At 39.5% G+C, this 22,298-nt stretch overlaps 1 protein-coding gene across 1 annotated transcript in view; it reads right to left on the minus strand.

Moving 5' to 3' along the window:
• The window catches only part of LOC309809376 (titin), a 299,194-nt gene that overhangs the window by 174,912 nt on the left and 101,984 nt on the right, over positions 1 to 22,298 (minus strand). Inside the window, exons 65-100 of the mRNA XM_082630429.1 lie at positions 21,968 to 22,246; positions 21,574 to 21,855; positions 20,511 to 20,789; positions 20,110 to 20,397; positions 19,677 to 19,955; positions 19,304 to 19,582; positions 18,923 to 19,201; positions 18,517 to 18,804; positions 18,110 to 18,397; positions 17,285 to 17,566; positions 16,746 to 17,024; positions 16,345 to 16,626; positions 15,919 to 16,197; positions 15,538 to 15,825; positions 15,091 to 15,369; positions 14,718 to 14,996; positions 14,338 to 14,616; positions 13,911 to 14,198; positions 13,480 to 13,767; positions 11,904 to 12,185; positions 11,405 to 11,683; positions 10,702 to 10,983; positions 10,307 to 10,585; positions 9,506 to 9,793; positions 9,116 to 9,394; positions 8,725 to 9,003; positions 8,357 to 8,635; positions 7,472 to 7,759; positions 7,048 to 7,335; positions 6,215 to 6,505; positions 2,780 to 3,067; positions 2,101 to 2,193; positions 1,695 to 1,980; positions 730 to 913; positions 434 to 523; positions 70 to 337 (exon numbers count right to left, since the gene is read on the minus strand). Coding sequence (XP_082486555.1) covers positions 70 to 337; positions 434 to 523; positions 730 to 913; positions 1,695 to 1,980; positions 2,101 to 2,193; positions 2,780 to 3,067; positions 6,215 to 6,505; positions 7,048 to 7,335; positions 7,472 to 7,759; positions 8,357 to 8,635; positions 8,725 to 9,003; positions 9,116 to 9,394; positions 9,506 to 9,793; positions 10,307 to 10,585; positions 10,702 to 10,983; positions 11,405 to 11,683; positions 11,904 to 12,185; positions 13,480 to 13,767; positions 13,911 to 14,198; positions 14,338 to 14,616; positions 14,718 to 14,996; positions 15,091 to 15,369; positions 15,538 to 15,825; positions 15,919 to 16,197; positions 16,345 to 16,626; positions 16,746 to 17,024; positions 17,285 to 17,566; positions 18,110 to 18,397; positions 18,517 to 18,804; positions 18,923 to 19,201; positions 19,304 to 19,582; positions 19,677 to 19,955; positions 20,110 to 20,397; positions 20,511 to 20,789; positions 21,574 to 21,855; positions 21,968 to 22,246 — 9,687 coding nt within the window. The remainder of the gene's footprint in view (positions 1 to 69; positions 338 to 433; positions 524 to 729; positions 914 to 1,694; positions 1,981 to 2,100; positions 2,194 to 2,779; positions 3,068 to 6,214; positions 6,506 to 7,047; positions 7,336 to 7,471; positions 7,760 to 8,356; positions 8,636 to 8,724; positions 9,004 to 9,115; positions 9,395 to 9,505; positions 9,794 to 10,306; positions 10,586 to 10,701; positions 10,984 to 11,404; positions 11,684 to 11,903; positions 12,186 to 13,479; positions 13,768 to 13,910; positions 14,199 to 14,337; positions 14,617 to 14,717; positions 14,997 to 15,090; positions 15,370 to 15,537; positions 15,826 to 15,918; positions 16,198 to 16,344; positions 16,627 to 16,745; positions 17,025 to 17,284; positions 17,567 to 18,109; positions 18,398 to 18,516; positions 18,805 to 18,922; positions 19,202 to 19,303; positions 19,583 to 19,676; positions 19,956 to 20,109; positions 20,398 to 20,510; positions 20,790 to 21,573; positions 21,856 to 21,967; positions 22,247 to 22,298) is intronic.

The following is a 22,298-nucleotide window of genomic DNA, read 5'->3' on the forward strand; positions in this document are numbered from 1 at the left end:
ATGTGATGTATTCAGTAGTAAATTCATCTCACAAGTTTTTTTTAAAATAATAAAACTCTTTTTCCTTACCAATTACAGTTAGTTTAGCACTAGCGATGTGTGGACCACACACCAATCTATAATTGCCCTGATCTTTAAGTTGACAGTTTTTGACTCTGAGTGTATGTTGATCACCATCAATGCTTATTTCAAATTTATCACTGGGTTCCAGTTTTTCAGTCCCTTTGTACCATGAAAGCTTGATTTCTGGATAATTAATCTTAATGTCAATTTCAAACACAGCATCATTATCTTTCAAAACTGTCTGATTTTCAATGTCCTTGATCAAAGTGACAGGCTAGGAGAATAAAGAATTAAAATGCATTAGTCACTCCTTCCCTTGTAATTTCCAATAATAATTTGTTCATTTTGTGATCAGCATAATTCATTTTACCTCTGTCTGTGACAGCCTTTGCTGAATAAATGATACAAGCTCCTCAAATTCCTTCTCTTCCTTCTCTGACTTCTCTATTTCCTCAATTTCCTAGGGAGAAAAAAAGCATAAGTATTACATATGCAATAAAATTTGAATTAGAGGACAAATGATTATATTTAACTTCCATTTTTGATGCTGCTTAGGTTATATTAACTGATCTTATACAACTGTAGGGTTCTGGAAACTCAAAAGGCGTATGTTAGATGTTTCAAGTGTGAATTTTTAAAGATGATACTATATACAAAAGATCATACCAATCTATGTGTCTCTTCTACTTGACTTTGCTTTAGCATTTCAAATGCTTGAAGAAGACCCCGGAAGTCAGTGATTCCATACATGCGGGCATATTTTTCATATTCTTTTGGATCAATATTTTTGAGAAGTTCCAAGATATCAATTTCCTCTTCTTCCCCAGCTCCTTTCTTTAAGGCTGGAGTCCTAAATGAAATAAGAAATAAACATGAATCACCTGTCTTCTACTTATTTTGAATTGTCTATCATCATTCAAAGATTATAAATATAATAAAATTTTTTTCACAAAGGAATAGTTTTGTGTCCTTTTTTTTTAAGAACTACTAATTTTACCATGTTACTTGTGAAACAAACAAACAAAACTGTGGGTTTGGGGGTGGAGTGGATTAAGATCAGACTATAGTCACAAAGTATGGAAATTTGATCAGAGTTTAAGAAAGGATAATAAAAATATTTTTGTAAGCTTTACAACGAAAGAGGCTAATGAAAGAATTATAAGGAAAAATAATAATAGCCATGGAAAGCATCAATAAAGAATACATATATCATGAGGAAAATATGTAGAAATTAAATGTTGATTAATTGATTAACAGTGATGTTGAAACATAATTGGTTTTGAAATTATTGGCAATTATGGAAAATATTTAAAATGGTTGATCTAGAAGACCATTCAGAGCAAGAGAAATTACACATAGAAACAAAAATTTCATGCCTAGACACACAGGTTTCTCTACAGGCCATTTCCTTTGTTCAAAATTTTAATAAAAATTCACCTCATTCTCAAAATTTTCTCAAGATTATTCAGAAATTGATGTTAATGCACCACTAACTTCCACTCAAATACTGTGTATTTGCTTATCTGTTTCTGTTAAAATGTCTATATGCTAATGTTCTTTCACAATCTGAATCTTGGAGGGGATGGTCCATGAATGGAACATTACCGTGCATGGTATTTTACTGAACTTACTTTTTCAGCATTGCTCTAAGATCTCCTTCAATTTTCTCTTGTGGCTTCCTTTCATCCACCTGTAGATTAACATTACTTTCAATTTCACCATGCTTGTTAAATGCGACACATCGGTATAATCCAGAATCGGTTTTTGTGGTGCCTCTGATCTCCAGCTTTGCTTCACCGTCTTTCTGGTGGATAAAAATCCGACCTCCTTGGCTCAATTGTCTCCACTTCCCTTTTGTCCACTTAACATCTGGAACTGGATCACCTCCAACTTTCGCAATGAATGTTGCAGTGGTTTCTAAGGAACAATGAAAACAAATCAATAAAAATTTAATTTTCCAAAACCAGTTTTTCTGAAATGAAATCAGCAGTAAACTGTACAAGATAGATGAAGATGTAATTTTCATGAAGTACTTACTTTCTACAACTCTCATACTCTGAGGTTCTGATATGAAGAAGAGTTTTCCATCTACTGCTGCTTTCTTAGCTGCTGGGACGGCAGCTGGTTTGTCTAAAAAAACATGTTTACATATTTTTTTTAAAAAATCACAATTACCTTCAAATTGTAATAAGTAATTTCCTTTGAAAGACAGGCTTTAAGAATTTGGCAATGCCTCAAATATTACACATTCTATATGAGAGTGGACTATAGAAGACAAAGCAGTTTCATAGACATTTATAACTAGTTGTAGCTATTACATGCAGATTGAACTGCAATCACATTAACAGCATCAAGTTTTATATCTCTCAACTTGGTTTTATTATATAGATTTCCTTTAGGGATATGATATCCGGCTACCTTATGTCACATTATTCTAGGATCATTTTTGGAACTCCACTTAGTTACATCCTTCTGGATATGGTGAAAAAAAGGTCAAGAAGTGTGATGGTGAACTTGGGGTACTTTCAGAAAATTTGTGTGGAAATTATTGCCACTAAATTACCTAATATCTCAATTATAATAAGGAGACTATAAATTGCAAATGAGCAGTAACTGATAATTCTAAAAATCTAATTCCATTCTTACTTAAATTGTAATAAGCAAATAAACACAAGCAGTTGACTTAATCCAAATGACAGTTTTGAGGTGTCTGTACCTTTAATGGTCACTTTTGATTTGCAAGTGTCACTTCCAGCCACATTTGAAGCTTTACACACATAATCTCCCGCATCTGCTTTAGCCACATCCTTGAGTTCCAGCACAGCAGTCCCATTAGCAAAGCTGAAGTTGCATCTGTCTGAGGGCTTTATTTCCCTGCCAGCCTTCAACCACTGGATCCTGATCGGTTCGGATCCCTGGACGTGGCAGCTGAGCTGCACGAATTCTCCTTCACTAACTGTTACTGGAGTAGGGTGCTGATCAAACACAGGCGGCTTCTTAGGTGCTGGAGTTAGAAAGGGATTTTCATGAGGAACATAAAAACAAAAAAATATTAAACTTCAGAAAAGAAACAAGTTTTGCCTCTAACAGGTAGCACTGGTTGCTATAATAGAACTGAATCATGTACCTTTGTCTCTGAAAGCAATAGTTACATGTGTTGGATTTTATAAATAGAAAAAGGTTTAAAAACAAGCAAAGAACAGATGCCATGCTGCCCATGAATTACCCAAGCATCTGTGTTTTGCAAACATTAGGCACTGCAAACACTGCACTGGCCGTTCCTATAAATTTCGATGTCATATAGCACACCGTTGATTCTCTCAAACCTGCATGCAGCTGTATTTTCACTGAACCCTAAAAATGAAGGGCCTATTGGAGAACTCTGCTCATGATACACAATGTTTGTTACCCTTTGGGAAAGAAAGCCAACATTTGAGTAACCATGAGTCCACATGTTAATATGTGATTTTCTCTTATGATCATCTTTAGCTATTATATGCAGCTACAGTAGCATTTAAAATCCAGCCCAAAGGAATGAGGCGTTGAAGCTCAGTGCTCAACTGAACACCAGTGAAGAAGATATCAGTAACATGATGGGAAGGCCATGTATAGCTTGGTGTTATGTAATGATTTTATTGAATGGTTCTGAGACCTACATATAAGGAAAATAAGCAATATTCATGATTGCAAAGATGAAAACTTCTGATATCTATTCATTTTTAGACTCTATGGATAAAAAGCCTCAGAATTCTATAGAAAGTATTTATCTACTCAATGTAAAACCATCATGAATGTAAAAAAGCCACCGCTAAGTACACGTTCTTCATTTAACTAAATGTTTTTAAAATCAAACGCATTTAAATACTATTAAGTGAGTGATGAAATTAGAATTATAAAAAGTTAACTCAATGATATTAGCTATTAGTAATATTAATCTATTGATGATATTAACCTACTGTCTGTGCACCCTGACATGGCCAGCTAGATCATCAGAGTTGGTAATTAACTCCCAGCTGTTCAAGGAAGTTAGACTGTAAAGCGATTTTGATGAACTGCCTCATAATTATATGGATGAAACAAATGGGACCTAATGAAACTTAAAAGCTTTTGCACAGCAAAGGAAAACATAAACAAGATGAAAAGACAACCCTCAGAATGGGAGAAAATATTTGCAAATGAACCAACTGACATAGGATTAATCTCCAAAATTTACAAGCAGCTCATGCAGCTCAATATCAAAAAAACAAATAACCCAATCCAAAAATGGGCAGAAGACCTAAATAGACATTTCTCCAAAGAAGATATACAGATTGCCAACAAACACATGAAAGGATGCTCAACATCACTAATCATTAGAGAAATGCAAATCAAAACTACAGTGAGGGGCCTCCCTGGTGGCGCAGTGGTTGAGAGTCCGCCTGCCGATGCAGGGGATACGGGTTCGTGCCCCGGTCTGGGAGGATCCCATATGCTGCGGAGCGGCTGGGCCCGTGAGCCATGGCCGCTGGGCCTGCGCATCCGGAGCCTGTGCTCCGCAACGGGAGAGGCCACAACAGTGAGAGGCCCGCATACCGCAAAAAGAAAAAAAAAAAAAAAAAAAAAAAAAACTACAGTGAGGTATCACCTCACACCAGTCAGAATGGCCATCATCAAAAAATTTACAAACAATAAATGTTGGAGAGGGTGTGGAGAAAAGGGAACCCTCTTGCACTGTTGGTGGGAATGTAAATTGATACAGCCACTATGGAGAACAGTATGGAGGGTCCTTATAAAACTAAAAATAGAACTACCATATGACCCAGCCATCCCACTACTGGGCATATACCCTGAGAAAACCATAATTCAAAAAGAGTCATGTACCACAATGTTCACTGCAGCACTATTTACACTAACCAGGACATGGAAGCAACCTAAGTGTCCATTGACAGATGAATGGATAAAGAAGATGTGGCACATATATACAATGGAATATTACTCAGCCATAAAAAGAAACGAAATTGAGTTATTTGTAGTGAGGTGGATGGGCCTAGAGTCTGTCATACAGAGTGAAGTAAGTCAGAAAGAGAAAAACAAATACCGTATGCTAACATATATATATGGAATCTAAGAAAAAAAAAAAGTTCTGACAAACCTAGGGGCAGGACGGGAATAAAGATGCAGACATAGAGAATGGACTTGAGGACACGGGGAGGGGGAAGGGTAAGCTGGGATGAAGTGAGAGAGTGGCATGGACATATATACACTACCAAATGTAAAACAGATAGCTAGTGGGAAGCAGCTACATAGCACAGGGAGATCAGCTCAGTGCTTTGTGACCACCTAGAGGGTTGGGATAGGGAGGGTGGGAGGGAGACATAAGAGGGAGGAGATATGGGGATATGTATATGTGTATAGCTGATTCACTTTGTTATACAGCAGAAACTAACACACCATTGTAAAGCAATTATACCCCAATAAAGATGTTAAGAAAAAAAAAAAGAAAAAAAAGTTATATGGATGAAGCCATTATGGTTAGAGGATCAGATTGAGAAGATCTCCTTAAACAATACAGTCTATTTCTTTGCCTCAAGCTATGACTGTGTATTCATAATGATATGCAACATCTTTCCACCCATTTTTTTTTCTTTCTGAGCAAATTTTACCCTTTTGTATGAGGTTAATATTCATTTACAGGCTAAAAGCTTTGGGCAATATATGTCAGAAAATAATCCTTTAGAAATATCCTTAGAAAAGAGAATGTTTCAGAATGTGATAGAACTCATAATAAGCAAAGGTAATGCAATATTCAATGATGAAAATTTTAAAAAATTTCAAAACAAATGTGCCTCATAAAAATTTATATGTCACTTATGTATGAATTTCAAAGTAGACTTAGACTTCTAACTACCTGAGAGAATTTCGAGATGTGATTTACAAGCTAAGGTATAGTCCATTTATTATATGACACCTACTTTCCTGGGCCACGTACTTAAATTACAACTAATATATATATTTTTAGTAAGCATATGTGGAATTGTGGCAAGCCAATTAAATAATATATATTCATATCTGTTATAACTTACTTGGTCGAGATGTCAGAAGAAACACACATGGCTGTCTAATAGGCAGTAAAGAAAAACACATCATGCCAGGGGCTCTGAAGGTGACTTACCTTTGATGACGACTGAAGATGTACACAGAGCAGAGCCTGCATCATTCGACACTTTGCACGTGTACAAACCAGCGTCGTCCATGCCTGCCTTCTTGACGTGCAGCAGAAGTGTGTTGTTCTTGAATGTGATTTCACAGTTAGACGTTGGATGGATCTCTATGTTATTTTTGTACCAAGCGACAGAAATAGGCTGGGAACCAGCAACATGGCCCTCAAGTTTGAAAGAGTTCCTTTCTGTTTCTTCCACTGTCTCTGAGAGTTTTTTAGTGAAACTTGGTGGAATTAGCCGCTCTGTAAGAAAGTTCAAGGATATATGAAGTGGAATCCAGAAGTAGGTTACTAATAGGAGGCTTTTCAATAAAGGTCATATTTTAAGTTCAAAGTCAATGCTGACCAACTGAATACAGCATATCAGTGTAATGTTCCTAAATGTTTTGGCCTCCTTCCATAAGCTTATTTTTAAATTAAAACAATTTTTTAATTTTACATTGGCATATAGTTGATTTACAATGTTGTGGGGTTTTTTTCTTTATTTTCACAAGCTTATTTTAAACTGCTCTCTGATTTATGGGACGGATGATAAGAATAACTTATGGTCATTTACAGAACCAGATATTTGTAAAAAAAAAAAAAAGAAAAAAGGGGGGGAAGGAGTGGTCTTGGGGTTATGTAGGATATATAAAAACTTACAGAAATACAGATTTTAAAAGATCACCTTTTCTTTAGAGAAACTTATTTCTTCTGAAACACTTTTATGTCAGTGGTTTAAAAATGTGCTAAATTTTATCTGTCCTAATAAAACCACCCCCTTAGGATGTGATATACAAAGATACCTTTTATACTGAGCTGAGCCACGCAGGAGTCCTCTCCCACTTCATTGACAGCATAGCACATATACTGACCAGAGTCTCCTTTGTCTACTTTTAGGATTGTCAGGTGGGCACTGTTTTCCAGATAACTAATCTGATAGTTTCCACCACTTTGGATCTCTCTGTTGTCTTTGGCCCAGGTGACCTTTATTGGTTGTGTCCCAGTCACATGGCACTCAAAGTCCGCACTGTCTCCCACCACAGCATCCACAGGGGCAAGAGGGATGTCAAAGAAGGGTGGGTTCTTCCCCTCTGAGAGGAGAGCAGAAAGACAAGGTTTCAGGCTCCATACCTGACCATCCCAGTTCACACAAGTCATCCTCCCCTAATATCAAATTTGGTTATAAAAATTTTAATTACAGAAATAGAAATTTAAGAATCCACACACCTGTGAGAATGAGTCTGGCACTGGAAGAAGCAGAACCTATAGGATTTGTAGCTGTGCAAGAATACTGGCCTGCAAAACTCCGATCTGTTTGAAAAATATTGAGAGTGGCTACATTATCTAAAAATGATGTTTGTACATTGGGGCCGTCTTTCAATGGCTTGCCATCTTTAAACCAAGACACCGAGATAGGTTCTGATCCACTGACAGCACACTCAAAAACAACTGGCAGCCCGACCGTTTCTTGAACATCTCTCAACTGTCGAGAAAACGACGGTGGAAGTTTTTCCTCTGTAGGAATGGAATTAAAGTAATGAATACTTCTGGACATTTCGAATTTACTGAATATTCTTCTCACAATTATTGTTATATAAATAATGGGAGTCCTATAAAAATATCAGGAGGTATTCCCATATCTTGAATTAACTTGGACTCAAAGAAAAGCAGGTAAATTTTTGGAGCAGAAGTTTTACTTTGATGCCACGCTGACACATGGCAGGTGTAAAAATATGTAAGCCAACAGAGAAACTGATTGGCTTAAGGTACGTCTCCGGCATGTAGCAGATTTTCTTACTTTTTAAGACTGCTTTCTAGCAATGTGCATGAGACACCCATGGGTGGAATTTTTAAAAATACAGTTACTCATTTTTCTGAAAGGTTTAATTATAGAGACAAATGATGACATGATCCTTCCAACTGAAGATTTAGTCATTTTATCTCTCTCTGTTAAGGCGATCAAAAAAGATCAACTGCTAATTTGTAGGCAGAACTACCTAAGCAGAAAGTTTTGCATTTGGAAAGATTTTCCTAAAAAGAAGACCCTCGCCAGATATTTTAAATCTTGTTCAAAAGAAACACATTCATTCACTTAAAAAATATTGCAATCACCTTGAACAGTCAGGAAAGTTGATGAAGAAACCTCTCCCACACTGTTTTCAGCCCTGCAGATATATTCTCCACTGTCATTACTATCAACCTGGTTGAAAACCAGTGTAGCAACATTGTTCCTAAAATGCATTTTGTAGGCAGTCGTGGGTCTCAATTTTGTGTCTCCTTTATACCAGGACACCCCAATTTCAGGGGTCCCAGCAAGTTGGCATTGCAAAGAGGCAGAATCTCCAATGGTCACCTTCACAGGCTCCAACTGCTTGACAAAATATGGTGGTTCTGCAGCCAAGAGAGATAACCAGTCATGAAGGAGACATGCCAGGATGGTTATTTGTATATAAAGATACGAATGTGCAATCATAACAAACCTAGTATCAGGATTTGTGCTGAACAGGAGTCTTTCCCGGCAGCATTTTCAATGTAGCAGTTGTACTGTCCTGAATCCTCCACTGTGCTGCTTGGAATTTCCAGGATCGCAGATTTTTCAGTTGTGGTTATATTACACCTCTGAGAAGGAGTTATATTTGTGCCATTTTTCTTCCATGTAACTGAAATGGGAAGAGTTCCAGTATATGTGCCCTCTAGGATCAGGGGTTTTCCTTTCTCTAGGCTGTAATCATTGAGTTTCTTCACAAATTTGGCTGGGGCTGTAGCAGGCAAATTGAAAAACATGAAATAAAGCACATACACACAGATACAGGCACACCTATTACTTCATGTATATTAATTGTAAAAATGCAGAATGGCAGTCAAACAAACCTTTTACATAGAGATGTGTTGTACAAGAAGCTTTGCCAGCTTCATTACTAACGATGCAGGTATATTCTCCACTTTGTGATGTATCTACATCAAACAGCTCCAGTTCAGCAACTGAATCCTCGAAAGACACATTACATCTGTCCCCTGGTACTAGTTCACTGCTACCCTTGAACCAGCTGACACTGAACGGGGGTGTTCCTCTTACAAGGCTTGTGAAAGTTACATTTGCTCCAGTTAAAACATCCATGGGATCAGGTTTCTGAACAAAAGATGGTGGTTCTAAACGAAAAAGCACATACCGGAAAAAGTTTACTACTTTTGAATTTTGATGACAAAAATGCTGAATAAATAATGAAATGCAATTCTATTTTGCTGTTATTTTTAGCTGACCTCTCACAGTCAAAGGAGCACTGCACTCATCAGAACCAGCCACATTAGTAGCTATACATGTGTAGTCGCCGGCATCCGATTCTTCCAGCATGTTCACAGTTAAGGCACAAGTGTTATCCGTCAGGGTGGTCTGGTACTTCCTCCCACTGCTGATCTCGTTTCCTTCATGGAACCAGGAGACGGAGATTGGAGGTGATCCATAGACTTTACACTCCATTACCACTGAGGAACCAGACAGACCATTTGTCTCTTTCAATTTTCTTGTGAACGAAGGAGGAACAGTTCGGTCTGAATGTGATAAAAATCAAACAAACAAGGACATCAGTTATAAAATGATTTGAAGAGAGAATTCTTGTCTTTTTGATGGAATACGCCTAGATCCATTTGGCCCTTCTGTGAGGATATCACAGAGTTCCCAGTGGGGTCACACCGTGGAAAGCCTTGAGAATCAGTGGACAAGATGTGCTAGTTGACTTATTAGGAATTTTGGTCTCTCTTTGCTGTGAATCGTTATGTGGAGAATCACTCCAGCATAAGTGACAGTAGAAGACCACATATCCTTATTCCTCATCCAGGGATGAAGTGTTACTCCTACCACCCTGAATTATGGAAATTCCTCCAAAAGGAAGGGACAGAACTTTTGGACTTGGTTTTCTTCTAACTCTATAGGTCTACTACCTCTGATTTTGCTGATTCAGAGGATGTCAGACTCATGTCATGCTGTAGAATGTGGAGTTTGTAACGTATGTAAACCAGGAACTATACTATCATAACATTGAAACAAAAGCCCAACCAACCAACCTGAAACATGAACAGAGGCTGTGCAGCTGTCTTTGCCCACAGGGTTTTGCACCTCAAAACTGTACACCCCACTGTCACTGGGGGCCACGTTAATAATCTTAAGGCCAGATAGTTTGTTGAAGAAGCTTATTTTGTATTTGTTATCACTTGTCAGCTCTTTTGCATCCTTAAACCACTTAGTAGTGAGTTCGGGTGTGCCAGTGACCATGCACTCCAAGGTACAGGTGTCTCCCGTGGTCACTTTTATGGATTTTGGCTTTTCGACAATTGCTGCAGGCTCTGAAACGAGATGTAAATTGTGTTCAAATGTTAAAATCACATTGAAAAACTAAAGAAGACACGAGTACTGGTAAGTGTGTGCCTTCTATTCATGATGACATTCTATCTGCACTAACCGAGGATGGACACCGTGGCGAAGCACTCTTGCATTCCAGCATCGTTTTTGATCTGACAGGTGTATTTCCCGGCATTGGCTGTTTCTGCTCTTGAAAACTGTAGGGTTGCAATGTTTTCTGAATAAGAGATCCGTATGTTGTCACTTTCTCTGACCATCTCCCCCTTGTCTTTGAACCACACCACGGAAATGGGCTCAGTGCCTTCAATAGCAGCCTGAAGCTGCACTTCTTCACCAACGATGGCAGAAATGTCACTGGGCTTCTTCACAAATCTTGGTGGTGCTGAGGAAAAAGAGGCAAAATCAGGGATTTCAAATGTGTGGGGCTATGAGTATTTCCCTCAAAGCTATGAATGCTAGGAATCAAACTGGTGCTCATGTGTTGTTTCTATTTCTTAAAGAAGAGGCATTTTTGGTGAATGGGAGCAGAGATGCATTAGAGTTTGTACTAAGCAGAAAGAGCCGAACATCTTGGCCTCTCTAGCTTTCTAAATCCAGCCAAGACCTACGGGGAAAATTGTCTAAAAGGGTAATTAGTAGGATTTAGAAATGGGATGCGCACTAAATATAAAAGGATTTAGAAAGGAGAGAGGGGAAAAGTACAAGACAGCTAGTGGTAAAGGATGGGGCAAGAGCTGAGGGGCCAACAGGGTATTAAAGTTAGAAGGAGAACTGTACGCAGAAGAGGATGGAGTCACTCTAACCTTTCAGAGTGATGGAACCAACACAGGTGTCAACCCCCACATCGTTCGTGGCTTTACACTGATATTCCCCAATGTCTGCAGCACTGACGTTCAGGATGTGAATACTCGTCAGGAAGTTCTCAGACATTATCTTGTACTTCTTGCCACTCCTAAGTTCTCTCTTGTCTTTATGCCAAGAAACTTGAAACGGGGGGGTGCCCTGAAGCTCACATTCAAGGTGAACATCAGCTCCTTCCAGTGTCTCAACGGGATGAGGCTTTTTGCGGAAAACGGGTGGTGCTAAAATTAGGAAAAAAGGAAAATTAGGATGTGTTCTGTAACTATGTAGTTACAAATAAGAATCAGTTTTCCATTCCACCATAGAGAGAGAACATCACACTCGATTTTCTATTGTGTCCTTTAAAATGTTTAGAACCTCGACGGAGAGTCAAACAGGGAATTGAGAGGACAGCGAGGAGGAAGCTAACGTGAAAAACATGAAAGAAGGGTAGGCGCTGACCTTTAACTTTTAAGGAGGTGCTGCTGCTTGCTCTGCCTGCTGCATTGTGGGCCTCGCATGTGTAGTCTCCGCTGTCTTCCACACTGAGAGCGTGCATTTCCAATACCACCACCGAGTCAAGGAATGACATTCTGAATTTACTGCTCTCTTGAATTTCAGTCTCGTCCTTATACCATAAAATTTTGATTTCTGGAGACCCTCCTACTTTACATTCATATCTTGTAGATTCATCTTGTTTCACGATTCTTGAAGGTTCTAGCTTCTTAATGAACCTGGGGGGTTCTATGGAAGCAAGACAGAAAACACAAGGGAAGAGATGGGAAGACATGTATAATTCAGGATGAAGTGAAAAATCAAACAGAGAGGTCTTTAGCTCTGGAAAACAAATTTATTTGCTGCAGTTCAAAGAAGAATAGTTAGGTGAGACTTAACTAGAAAATTCCTATAAAATATATTTATTTTTGTAAGCACCCACATCAAATATTATTGCAAAAGGAAAGAGGAAGAGACATTAATCCCTTTTGTGCCATCCTCCTACCAGCAAAAGAATCACTTTGTGCAAGATCATAGTCAGAGTGTGTATCTGTTGGTGAAATCACACTATGGTTTACAGGGATTGAGAGAGTTTGATTACTTTCTTGTATGTGAACCAGTGCAGGACAGTCTATTTCCTGTGGCTGCAAAGATATCAGTTATGTACCATGAAGAGTCAGAGTAGCAAAATTGGGTCAGATATCTTAATATTTTAAAGTGCCATTTTCTCCTATGGGCCTTAAATAGATATTTCTTCAACCTTCATAATATCCCTTTGAAGTGGGGAGAGCAACCGCTTTCTTCATTAACTGAATCAAAAAATTCAAGTTTAGGGAGATAAAAATAATTAGCAATGTATCACAGAGCACGTGGGCTGCTAAATCTAACTCTGTTTTAATTTGAAGTTATTTATAAACTATCACCAGAAAAACCCTTAAAAATGCTCTCATGGGTTAGACCAGCAGCTCATTGAGTTAAATGTTTGATTTCTGACCACAGCAGCCTTGAACACGCTACAGAGAGACATGGTTGCCTTCCACGATGTAAGATATTGATGTACTCCCCAGTCCCCTGGCTTCCACTGTTATTTAAGTGGGGCTAGTAGAGGAAAAGAAGTTGACACAATCTGACTCTTCTTGAAGGGCTTGATAGTTTGGGGCTCTGCTAGCCCCTCGAGGAACAAAATCCATTAATTTATAAACTAATGTGGAAAGTAAGTCATTTGAGACAACTTCCTTTTATTGTCCTAAGATAATTTCTTTCAAACTTGGATTTTCTTGCAATTCCATGAAAAATTTTTGTTCACTCTCCCTCTAGTCTCTGTTTTCAGCCTTTGAAAGTGGACCTTCAGTCTATGTTTGACCAGTTTTATATTCTTTTAAATAAACATTATAAAAAACTTGCTCCCACTTAGAAGACCCTGGATCTATTCAGTCACTTCCAACTCCTAGACCATAGTCCTAAACGTATCTTTCAAGCACACGCTTTCTCCTATATTTTCAGACGTTGAAATAAGACCTTACTACTTCACTTGAACAAGTACCTTGTACACCCAGACGAGCAGAACAAGAGTCTTTTCCAGCGACGTTGCTTGCATAGCAGGTGTATTGCCCAGCATCACCTTTGCCTACTTTGAGAACCGTCAGAGTGGCAGTATTTTCAACCAAAGTCATCTTGTAGTTGCCTCCAGGGCGAATCTCTCGGTTATCTTTGGCCCAAGTGATCTTGATTGGTGCAGTCCCAGTTATGTGACATTTAAAAGAACCACTTTCTCCAAGAGCAAGATCTACTGACACAGGCTTTAGATCAAAGAAAGGAGGTACTTCATGGTCTGAAAAGAACGAAGACCAACATGGTGACTTCAGTTTTCATGCTCCCAGACGTGGAGCAGAAACTAAGTGGCACCAGACCTTTGGTGGCCTGGAGCAGTGAAACTGCTTTATGATGAAGAGGGTAATGTGATCAGCTACCCACCTAAGAGGAAGAGCTTTGCACTGGATGAAGCTGTCCCAAGAGGATTAGAAGCCGAGCAACTGTACTGACCAACATGGCTCTGGTCAGTTTGCAAAATCTGAAGAGTTGCTACATTATGAACAAAAGATGTTTGCAAATTAGCATCATCTTTCAAAAGTACCCCATCTTTGTACCAAGACACTTGAAGAGGTTCTGAACCATTGATGCGACATTCAAACGCAACTGGGAAGCCAAGGGTCTCCTGAACATCCTTCAGTTTTCTTGCAAAGGAAGGTGGAAGTTTGCGCTCTGGAAGGGAGTCACAGACAATCCTTATTTACAAGAGAGAAAACACCCACAGCATAATTCAACCCATTAACATTGTGACGTTTTTAAGAAAGTGGATCTGTCAACACACAGCAAGACTTGTTAGGAGAACCATCATCACCTTTGATAGCGAGCACAGCTGAGGAAGCCACTGTCCCCACACTGTTTTCGGCCTTGCACGTGTATTCTCCCATGTCACTGGGATCCACTTTGTTGATTACTAAGGAGGCAACATTATTTCTGAATTGCATATTATACGCAGGAGCCCATCGTAGCTTTGTGTGTTCTTTATACCAAGAAATTCTAATTTCTGGGGTTCCATCCACTTTACACTGCAAAGTTACAGGTTCTCCGACGGCTGCTTCCATGTGTTCCAGAGGCTCAATAAAATAAGGTGGTTCTGAGGTAGAAAGGAGGGTAATCAATCAATCATACTAGCTAAAAGAGGATGTTTTAAAAGAAAGAAAAGAGAGCAATAAGAAGAGGTAACTGTCAACACACCTAAGACAGATACCAGTGCTTCACAAATATCTTGACCGGCCTCATTTTCTATGAGGCAACTGTATTGTGCATAATCCTCTATTGTGCTATCAAGAATTTCGAGGATCGTAGATTTTTCTGTCATGGTAATGCTGCAGTTCGGAGATTGTGTAAGGGGGAACTCATTCTTCATCCAGCTCACCGAGATGGGAGGTGTGCCGGTAAACGTGGCCTCGAGAACGATGGGGTTTCCTTTCTCGGCGCTGAAATCAGCCAATCTTTTCACAAAGGTGGCTGGTTCTATAAGGAGAAAACAGCAGGGCAGAAGTGGTATCTTCAAATAAAGAATAAGAAAAGAATGCTAAAGATTTACGTTTTGGAGAAAAGAGCAAACCTTTCACAAAAAGATGCGTGGTACAGGAAGCACTGCCAGCGTCATTAGCCACGAGGCAAGAATAGTCCCCGCTTTGCAATGGCTCCACCTCAAACAATTCCAGTTCTGTGACAAAATCTTCCAGAGAGATGCTGCATGACTCCCCTGACACCAGTTCCCTGTTGCCTTTAAACCATTTGACCTTGAAAGGCGGGGTGCCCCTAATGACACTGGTGAATGTGAGGCTCATTCCAGGAAGAACTTCCAAAGAATCAGGGGTTTGTTCAAAAGATGGTGGTTCTAGATACCCCAAGAGTGGAAGAGATCAAGAGAAAAAAGAAATCCAATTGAGCAGTGCTTTTGCTCCTTGAAGAAAAGGGAATTAAGACTACACACGAACGCAAAATAAAGAAATCCCCTGTGAGGCAGACACTAAGTCATGCAGCAGCCTGGTCCCTGTGCACTGACCTTGGACAGTCAGGACGGCCGAGCATTCGTCTGACCCAGCCACGTTGGTGGCCACGCACGTGTATGTGCCTGTGTCAGAGGGCTCCAAGAAGCTCAGATTCAAAGTACAGACGTTTTCCAAAAAGCTGGACTGGCATTTAGGCCCACTAACGATCTCATTTCTATCCTGAAACCAGCCCACGGAGATGGGCGCGGAGCCGGAGACTCTGCACTCCAAAACCGCCGAGGCCCCCAGGATGGCGTTGGTGTCCTTCAACTTGCGGATGAAGGAAGGAGGCACAATTCGATCTACGTGGAGAAGGGTAGTTTTCCGTTGAAAGAGAAGCCTTATTTTCTACCCCAGGAAAAATGGTATATTCACAAAAACCTCACACTACTCACCCGAAACGTGGACAGACACAGTGCAGTTACTTTTACCAACACTGTTTTTCACTTCAAAGCTATATAACCCCTTGTCACTCATTTCTGCACAAGGAATTTTAAGTGAAGCCACTTTGTTGATGAACGTGATGTGATGTTTGCTATCTGCAGATAATTCTTTCCCATCTTTGAACCACTTGGCTGAAAGTTCTGGTGTCCCAGCCACTGCACACTCTAATGCAAAAGGATTTCCAGTAGTGACAGTCATGGGTTCTGGTTTCTCTATGATTCTGGCTGGTTCTGAAAGAAGTATATTGCATTGAACACAAAGTCTTCTTTCAAACTAAGAGTGTAATCAGTATATTATTGGCTAAGAGTAATAGGTGCAGGCAATGATCATGGGTCAATCAACCTGATTTTTTTCTCAGGCTGTACTTTGTTACTAACCTAGGACAGTCAAGACTGCTGAACACTCTCTCATTCCGGCATCGTTTCTGATCTGGCACACATATTTTCCAGAGTTAGATGCTTCTGGGCTCCCAAGTTGGAGTGTTGCAACATTATCAGTGAATGAAATCCTAGTGTTTTCACTCTCTCTGATGATGTCACCTTTATCTTTCAGCCAGACGACAGCAATGGGCTGGAAGCCTTCCACTATGGCCTGCAACTCAACGGCAACCCCAGCGAGGGTTGAGGTGTCACTTAGCTTCTTCACAAACCGTGGGGGTTCTAATGAAAGAAATATGTGGTTAGAGAGAAAAGATGAGAATCACAGCCACACACATTATTGGTCAAGCAAGAAAAGATGAAAGCAAGAGATAAATATTTTTGTGCCCATGGATACAAACCTTTGAACTTGACAGTGCAAACACACGTGTCACTTCCCACCTCATTAGCAGCTTTGCAGTGATATTCTCCTACATCGGCGGCTTCCAGATTAAGGATGTGGAGACTTGTATCAAAATTTTTCGAAGTGATTTTAAATTTCTTGCTGCTCCGAACTTGCTTTCGATCTTTAACCCACACCACTTCAAATGGGGGGGTTCCCGAAATTTCACATTGGAAGATAACATCAGAACCTTTAAGGGCTCCTACTGGAGAAGGCTTCTGGGTGAAAACAGGAGGTGCTACCAGAAGAAAAGAAGATAAGCAATGAGTGCATTTGCCTAATGAAAGGGAAAAAGTATTTTAGAGTCTAAATCGTTGAGTGCCTGGTGTGATCATATGACAGTATACTAACATAAGAAATGACTAGTCATTAAAACTAGTTTAAGAATTGCAAGCAAATCCCCTTAACTAGCCTTTTTATTTTGGAGCTCAGAACATTGCTGAGAAAGAATCCAGATCAGAGGAGAAGGAAGAAAGAAAGCAGCTTAGCATGTCTAACCTTTAATCGTCAGGGCTGTGCTACAGCTGGCGTCCCCAACACCATTATGGGCTTCACAGATATAGTCCCCACTATCCTCTGTGCTGGCTTCATTGATGGTGAGCGATGCCACAGAATCCATGAATGACATGTTGTATTTCCAACTTTCATGAAGTTCACTGTCATTTCGGAACCACAAAACTTTGATTTCCGGGGAACCGCTTATTTTACATTCCAGTTTGATGGATTCTCCCTGCTTTGCAACTTTTGAAGCTTCTAATTTCTTAACAAACTTTGGAGGTTCTAGTAAGTCAAAGGAAAAAAACAGCTTACGTTTGTAGCTGAAGAGTCCATAAATACATTTTTAATCTGGTTTATTAGTAAGAATATATGTACTTTCTGAGAATTTTGTGGTAAAATATATTATCTTTTCTATTAAATAAACTTTTAATATTTTTAATAGAGAATTTAATTGTCAAGTTAATCTTTGTAGTTTGGATACGGAAACTAAAACATGTAAGTTAATGTATTATAGAGGTATGTGATCAAAATGGTAAGTCAGAATGCCATATAATAGGAAAGAGCGAAAAAAGAGAGAGTTGAAACAACATTTAACAAATTTCAATTAAACAACCCTCTGATAAGACTACTCTTAGAGATACACTAACTTAAAGAACAAAATAAAGAGAAAACAGAACTTCGATGAATGTTGCCTCCACCACTAACATACAAATTCCAACATGATCCAGTTACTTTATCCCGAACATTTAAAAACTAAAGAAACTTTTCAAAGAAAATTACACAACATGGGAAAGAACGATATTGGTAAACGCCACGTGAAGATACCTTTTACACTGAGTTGAGCTGAGCACATGTCTTTGCCAACATCGTTGGTTGCTTGGCAAGTATATTGACCAGAGTCTCCTTTGCCTACTTTAAGAATTCTCAAATGGGGAGTGTTTCCCACACATGTAATTGTGTAGTTTCCTCCAGGACGGATTTCCTTGTTATCTTTTGACCAAGTAATTCGCATTGGTTGAGCACCAGTAACATGACACTCAAAGTCAGCACTTTCCCCAGCAATAACATCTATAGATACAGGCTTGATGTCAAAGAAGGGAGATTTCTTAGGTTCTGAAAGATGAGAAGAAAAGGCAACGTGGGTGTTTTTCTCTTTTTTATTGGCCATTTCTACTTCGACAATGAATAAGAGGTCATGGTTTGCAAAGAGAGAGAGTAATATGGGAACAAACCTCTTGCTGTCAGTCTAGCACTGGAAGACGCTGTTCCAAGTGAATTAGAAGCTGAGCAGGAGTACTGGCCAGAGTGACTCAAGTCTGTTTGCAAAATTTTTAAAGTTGCCACATTATCTACAAATGATGTCTGTAGATTTTCATCATCTCGTAAAAGTACCCCATCTCTATACCAGCACACTTGGATGGGTGCAGAGCCATTCAGTCGACAAGTGAGGGTAACTGGTAACCCAACAGTTTGTTCGATATCCTTTAATTGCCTTGCAAAGGAAGGTGGGAGCTGGCGCTCTGTCGGAAGACAAGTAATACTTGAGGCGTTAGTAGATGAAATAAAAATTTCCCCATAAAGATAAGAGTGAAGACAAGGAAAAAAGAAACTTCTTAATTTCTAAAATAATATCATCACCTTGAATTCTGAAGACAGTCTTAGAAGAAGCAGTCCCTATACTGTTTTCTGCTTTACATGTGTACTCTCCACTGTCATTGATGTTCACTTTATTAAAAACAAGTGTGGCCACATTGTTTGTAAAATAGGTCCTGTATTCAGGAGTTGACCGTAACTTGGTATCGCCTTTGTACCAAGACACTGTAACTTCTGGTGTCCCAGCAACTTGGCATTGTAAAGAAACTGAATCTCCAACTGATGCCTCCAGAGGCTTCAGTTCCGTAACGAAATAAGGTGGTTCTAAAGAAGAAAGATTCACAGTCAGCAACTGGAGTTAAAGAAAAGCACACAAACCATGCCTCATGTTAGAAAATGCCAATCATTTGAGAATAAGAAACACACCTAATGTAGATACCAGAGCTTCACAAACATCCCTTCCTGCCTCATTTTCAATCTCACAAGAATACTGTCCTGCATCTCCTTTTGTGCTATTCAGAATTTCCAGGATGCAGGTCTTCTCTGTTGTGACTATGTTGCATTTTTCAGATGGTGTAATGTTCGCACCAGCCTTTTTCCAGGTAACTGAAATGGGGAGTGTTCCAGTGTAGGTGCTCTCCAGAATGATGGACTTCCCTGGTTCTACAGACTGACCACTTAATTTCTTCACAAATACAGCTGGTTCTGGGGAGTGACAAAGCACAGCAGTTAAACGCAGTGAAAACACAAACAAAGATGTCCCTTAAAAAGTAGGAAGCACAAATGCACTGGAGCAAACCTTTTACAAAGAGACGGGTAGTGCAGGATGTTTGGCCAGCATTGTTAGAAACCACACAGGTATATTCCCCACTCTGAGATATGTCGACATTAAATAATTCCAGTTCTGCCACAGTGTCTTCAAAATAGATGTTACATCTGTCTCCTTTCACCAGTTCTCTGGCACCTCTGAACCAGCCAACCTTGAACGGAGGTGTTCCTCTAATGACACTTGTGAAGGTGATGTTTTTGCCTGGTAGTACTTCCAAAGGTTCAGGTTCCTTCACAAAAGAGGGTGGTTCTACATAGACAAGGAGGTCAATGATAAGATCCTGTAAGCATCGAATTTAGTTGCAATTTTGAATCAAAAAGAAGAGCACTTTTGAATGTGTGTCAACCTGGATATGCACCCAAAGAGGAACTCATAGGAAAGGGTGTGAGTGTATAACACTGACCTTGTACAGCCAACACAGCACGGCATTCATCAGACCCAGCGACATTAGCAGCCACGCATGTGTAATTGCCCATGTCCGATGAGTCCAGAGAATTCAGCTGCAACGCGCAGACATTATCTGAAAACGTAGTTTGGTACTTTGCTCCACTGACAATCTTGGTTTTCTCATGAAACCAGGCAACAGAGATAGGCGATGATCCAGCTACTTTGCACTCCAAGATGCAAGATGTACCCAGCACCCCAACTGTATCTTTCAGACTTCGTGTGAAAGAGGGAGGAACCATTTGGTCTGCAGGAGGAGAGGCAAGAGACTCGTGGTTTGAAAGAATAGAAGACACTTGAGAGAAGAAAGCGTGTGAAAGGAGTTTCCTTAAGCGATGGGAAGAACATATCTGAACTAACCTGAAACATCAACCACAGCTGTGCAGCTGCTTTTTCCGACATTATTTTGAACCTGGAAAGTGTATGTGCCTGCATCTTGCTTTTCAACAGAGAGAATCTTTAAGGAAGAGATTCTGTTGTAGAAGCTGAATTTGTGTTTTTGGCTGCTGGTCAACAGCTTTCCATCCTTGTACCATTCGACTGAGAGTTCAGGAGTGCCAGCCACCTTACACTCCAGAGTGCACGTTTCTCCTGCAGTCACTGTCATTGAACCTGCCTTCTCGACAATGACCGCAGGCTCTGAAATAAAATGTGATAGCCATCTGTCAAAGCCTGTTACCTTTACCTTGTTTCTACTATCAAATTCATTAACACCGTTTCTTCCAATGATAGGGATATCTTAGGGCTCTCTCTCTCTCTCTCTCTCTCTCTCTCTAGACCTTAAAATGTGATTCCATAATTACATGCTGTCATGAAATTATACGAGTTATTATTAAGAAATATGTTGGTGCATTAGTTGACTTCCAAAACAATTCAATGTACAAATCAATGTCGATATATATTGATTTGCACTTGACCCTCTCTAGAACAAAGCCTACATGTTGTTATGAATTACTCAGTATTTCTATTCTACTTTAAGGTGCTAAAGACAGTTTTTTGAAAGTTGTTATCCAAACAATGGCAAAATTGAAAATGAATATGCCCAAAGATGAAAGTGCAAGTCGTGCCTATCAAACTTTGATCTTTGGAGTTCTTGTCAGCTTTAACAACTATTACTCTCGGAAAAAATTTCCTTGTAGCATATGCTGGGCTCCCCATTTTTTCATGCTTCAACAAAAGATAGTCATGATTACATCTCCTAACCCATCAAGAAAATAATAAAAGAGACGGCTCATTTTTGTTAGGCTCACAGACACAGAAAAGAGTGTTTGAAAGGTCCTTTCCCCTAAACCTTTGAAATAGGTGACGACTGATATAGTTCTAGAAATTCAAAACAGGAGATTCTACCAGTATCTCTTAGTAAGTCGTCTCAGCGTTTGGCACCTCCTTGTATCAAGGAACTATCACACCATATTGTACCAACCTAAAACAGTCAACATGGCCATGTTCTCCCTCATTCCACCATCATTCTTGATTTGGCAGATATACTTCCCAGCATTAGCTGGCTCTGCTTTTGCAAACTGCAGAGTTGCAACATTTTCCACAAATGTAATTCTGATGTTTTCACTTTCTCTAATCACTTCTTCCTTTTCTTTAAGCCACTGGACAGAAATAGGCTGGGTGCCTTCTACAGATGCTTGTAACTCAGCGGGCTCACCAGCTACAACCGTGAGGCTGTTTAGTTTGGAGACAAATCTTGGTGGTTCTGAAGAGGGAAAGATGGATGGAGATTGTTGGAAAGATTGTCAAGATAATAGAAGAGAGAAAACAAATAAGCATTTTGCACATTCCTGCCACGAGCAGGAAATGATGCTTACCTTTTAATTTTACAGTACAAATGCAAGTATCACTTCCTACTTCATTCTGTGCTTTGCAGTGGTATTCACCAATATCTGAAGTGTTGACACTGAGAATGTGAATACTTGCATGGAAATTTTTGGATGCGATCTTGTATTTCTTGCTACTTCGGAGTTGTCGCTTATCTTTGTACCAAACCACCTCAAATGGTGGTGTTCCCAAAAGTTCACATTCAAGACTAACTTCAGCATCTTTAAGGGTTTCTACCACAGGAGGTAAGCTGCTAAAAACAGGTGGTTCTGTAAAAAACAAGAATTCCTCATGAACTGGGCTACTTAACTTCATAGAATA

This window comes from Mesoplodon mirus (genome assembly GCF_964341445.2).
Source record: "Mesoplodon mirus genome assembly, chromosome: 8".
NCBI lineage: Eukaryota > Metazoa > Chordata > Mammalia > Artiodactyla > Ziphiidae > Mesoplodon > Mesoplodon mirus.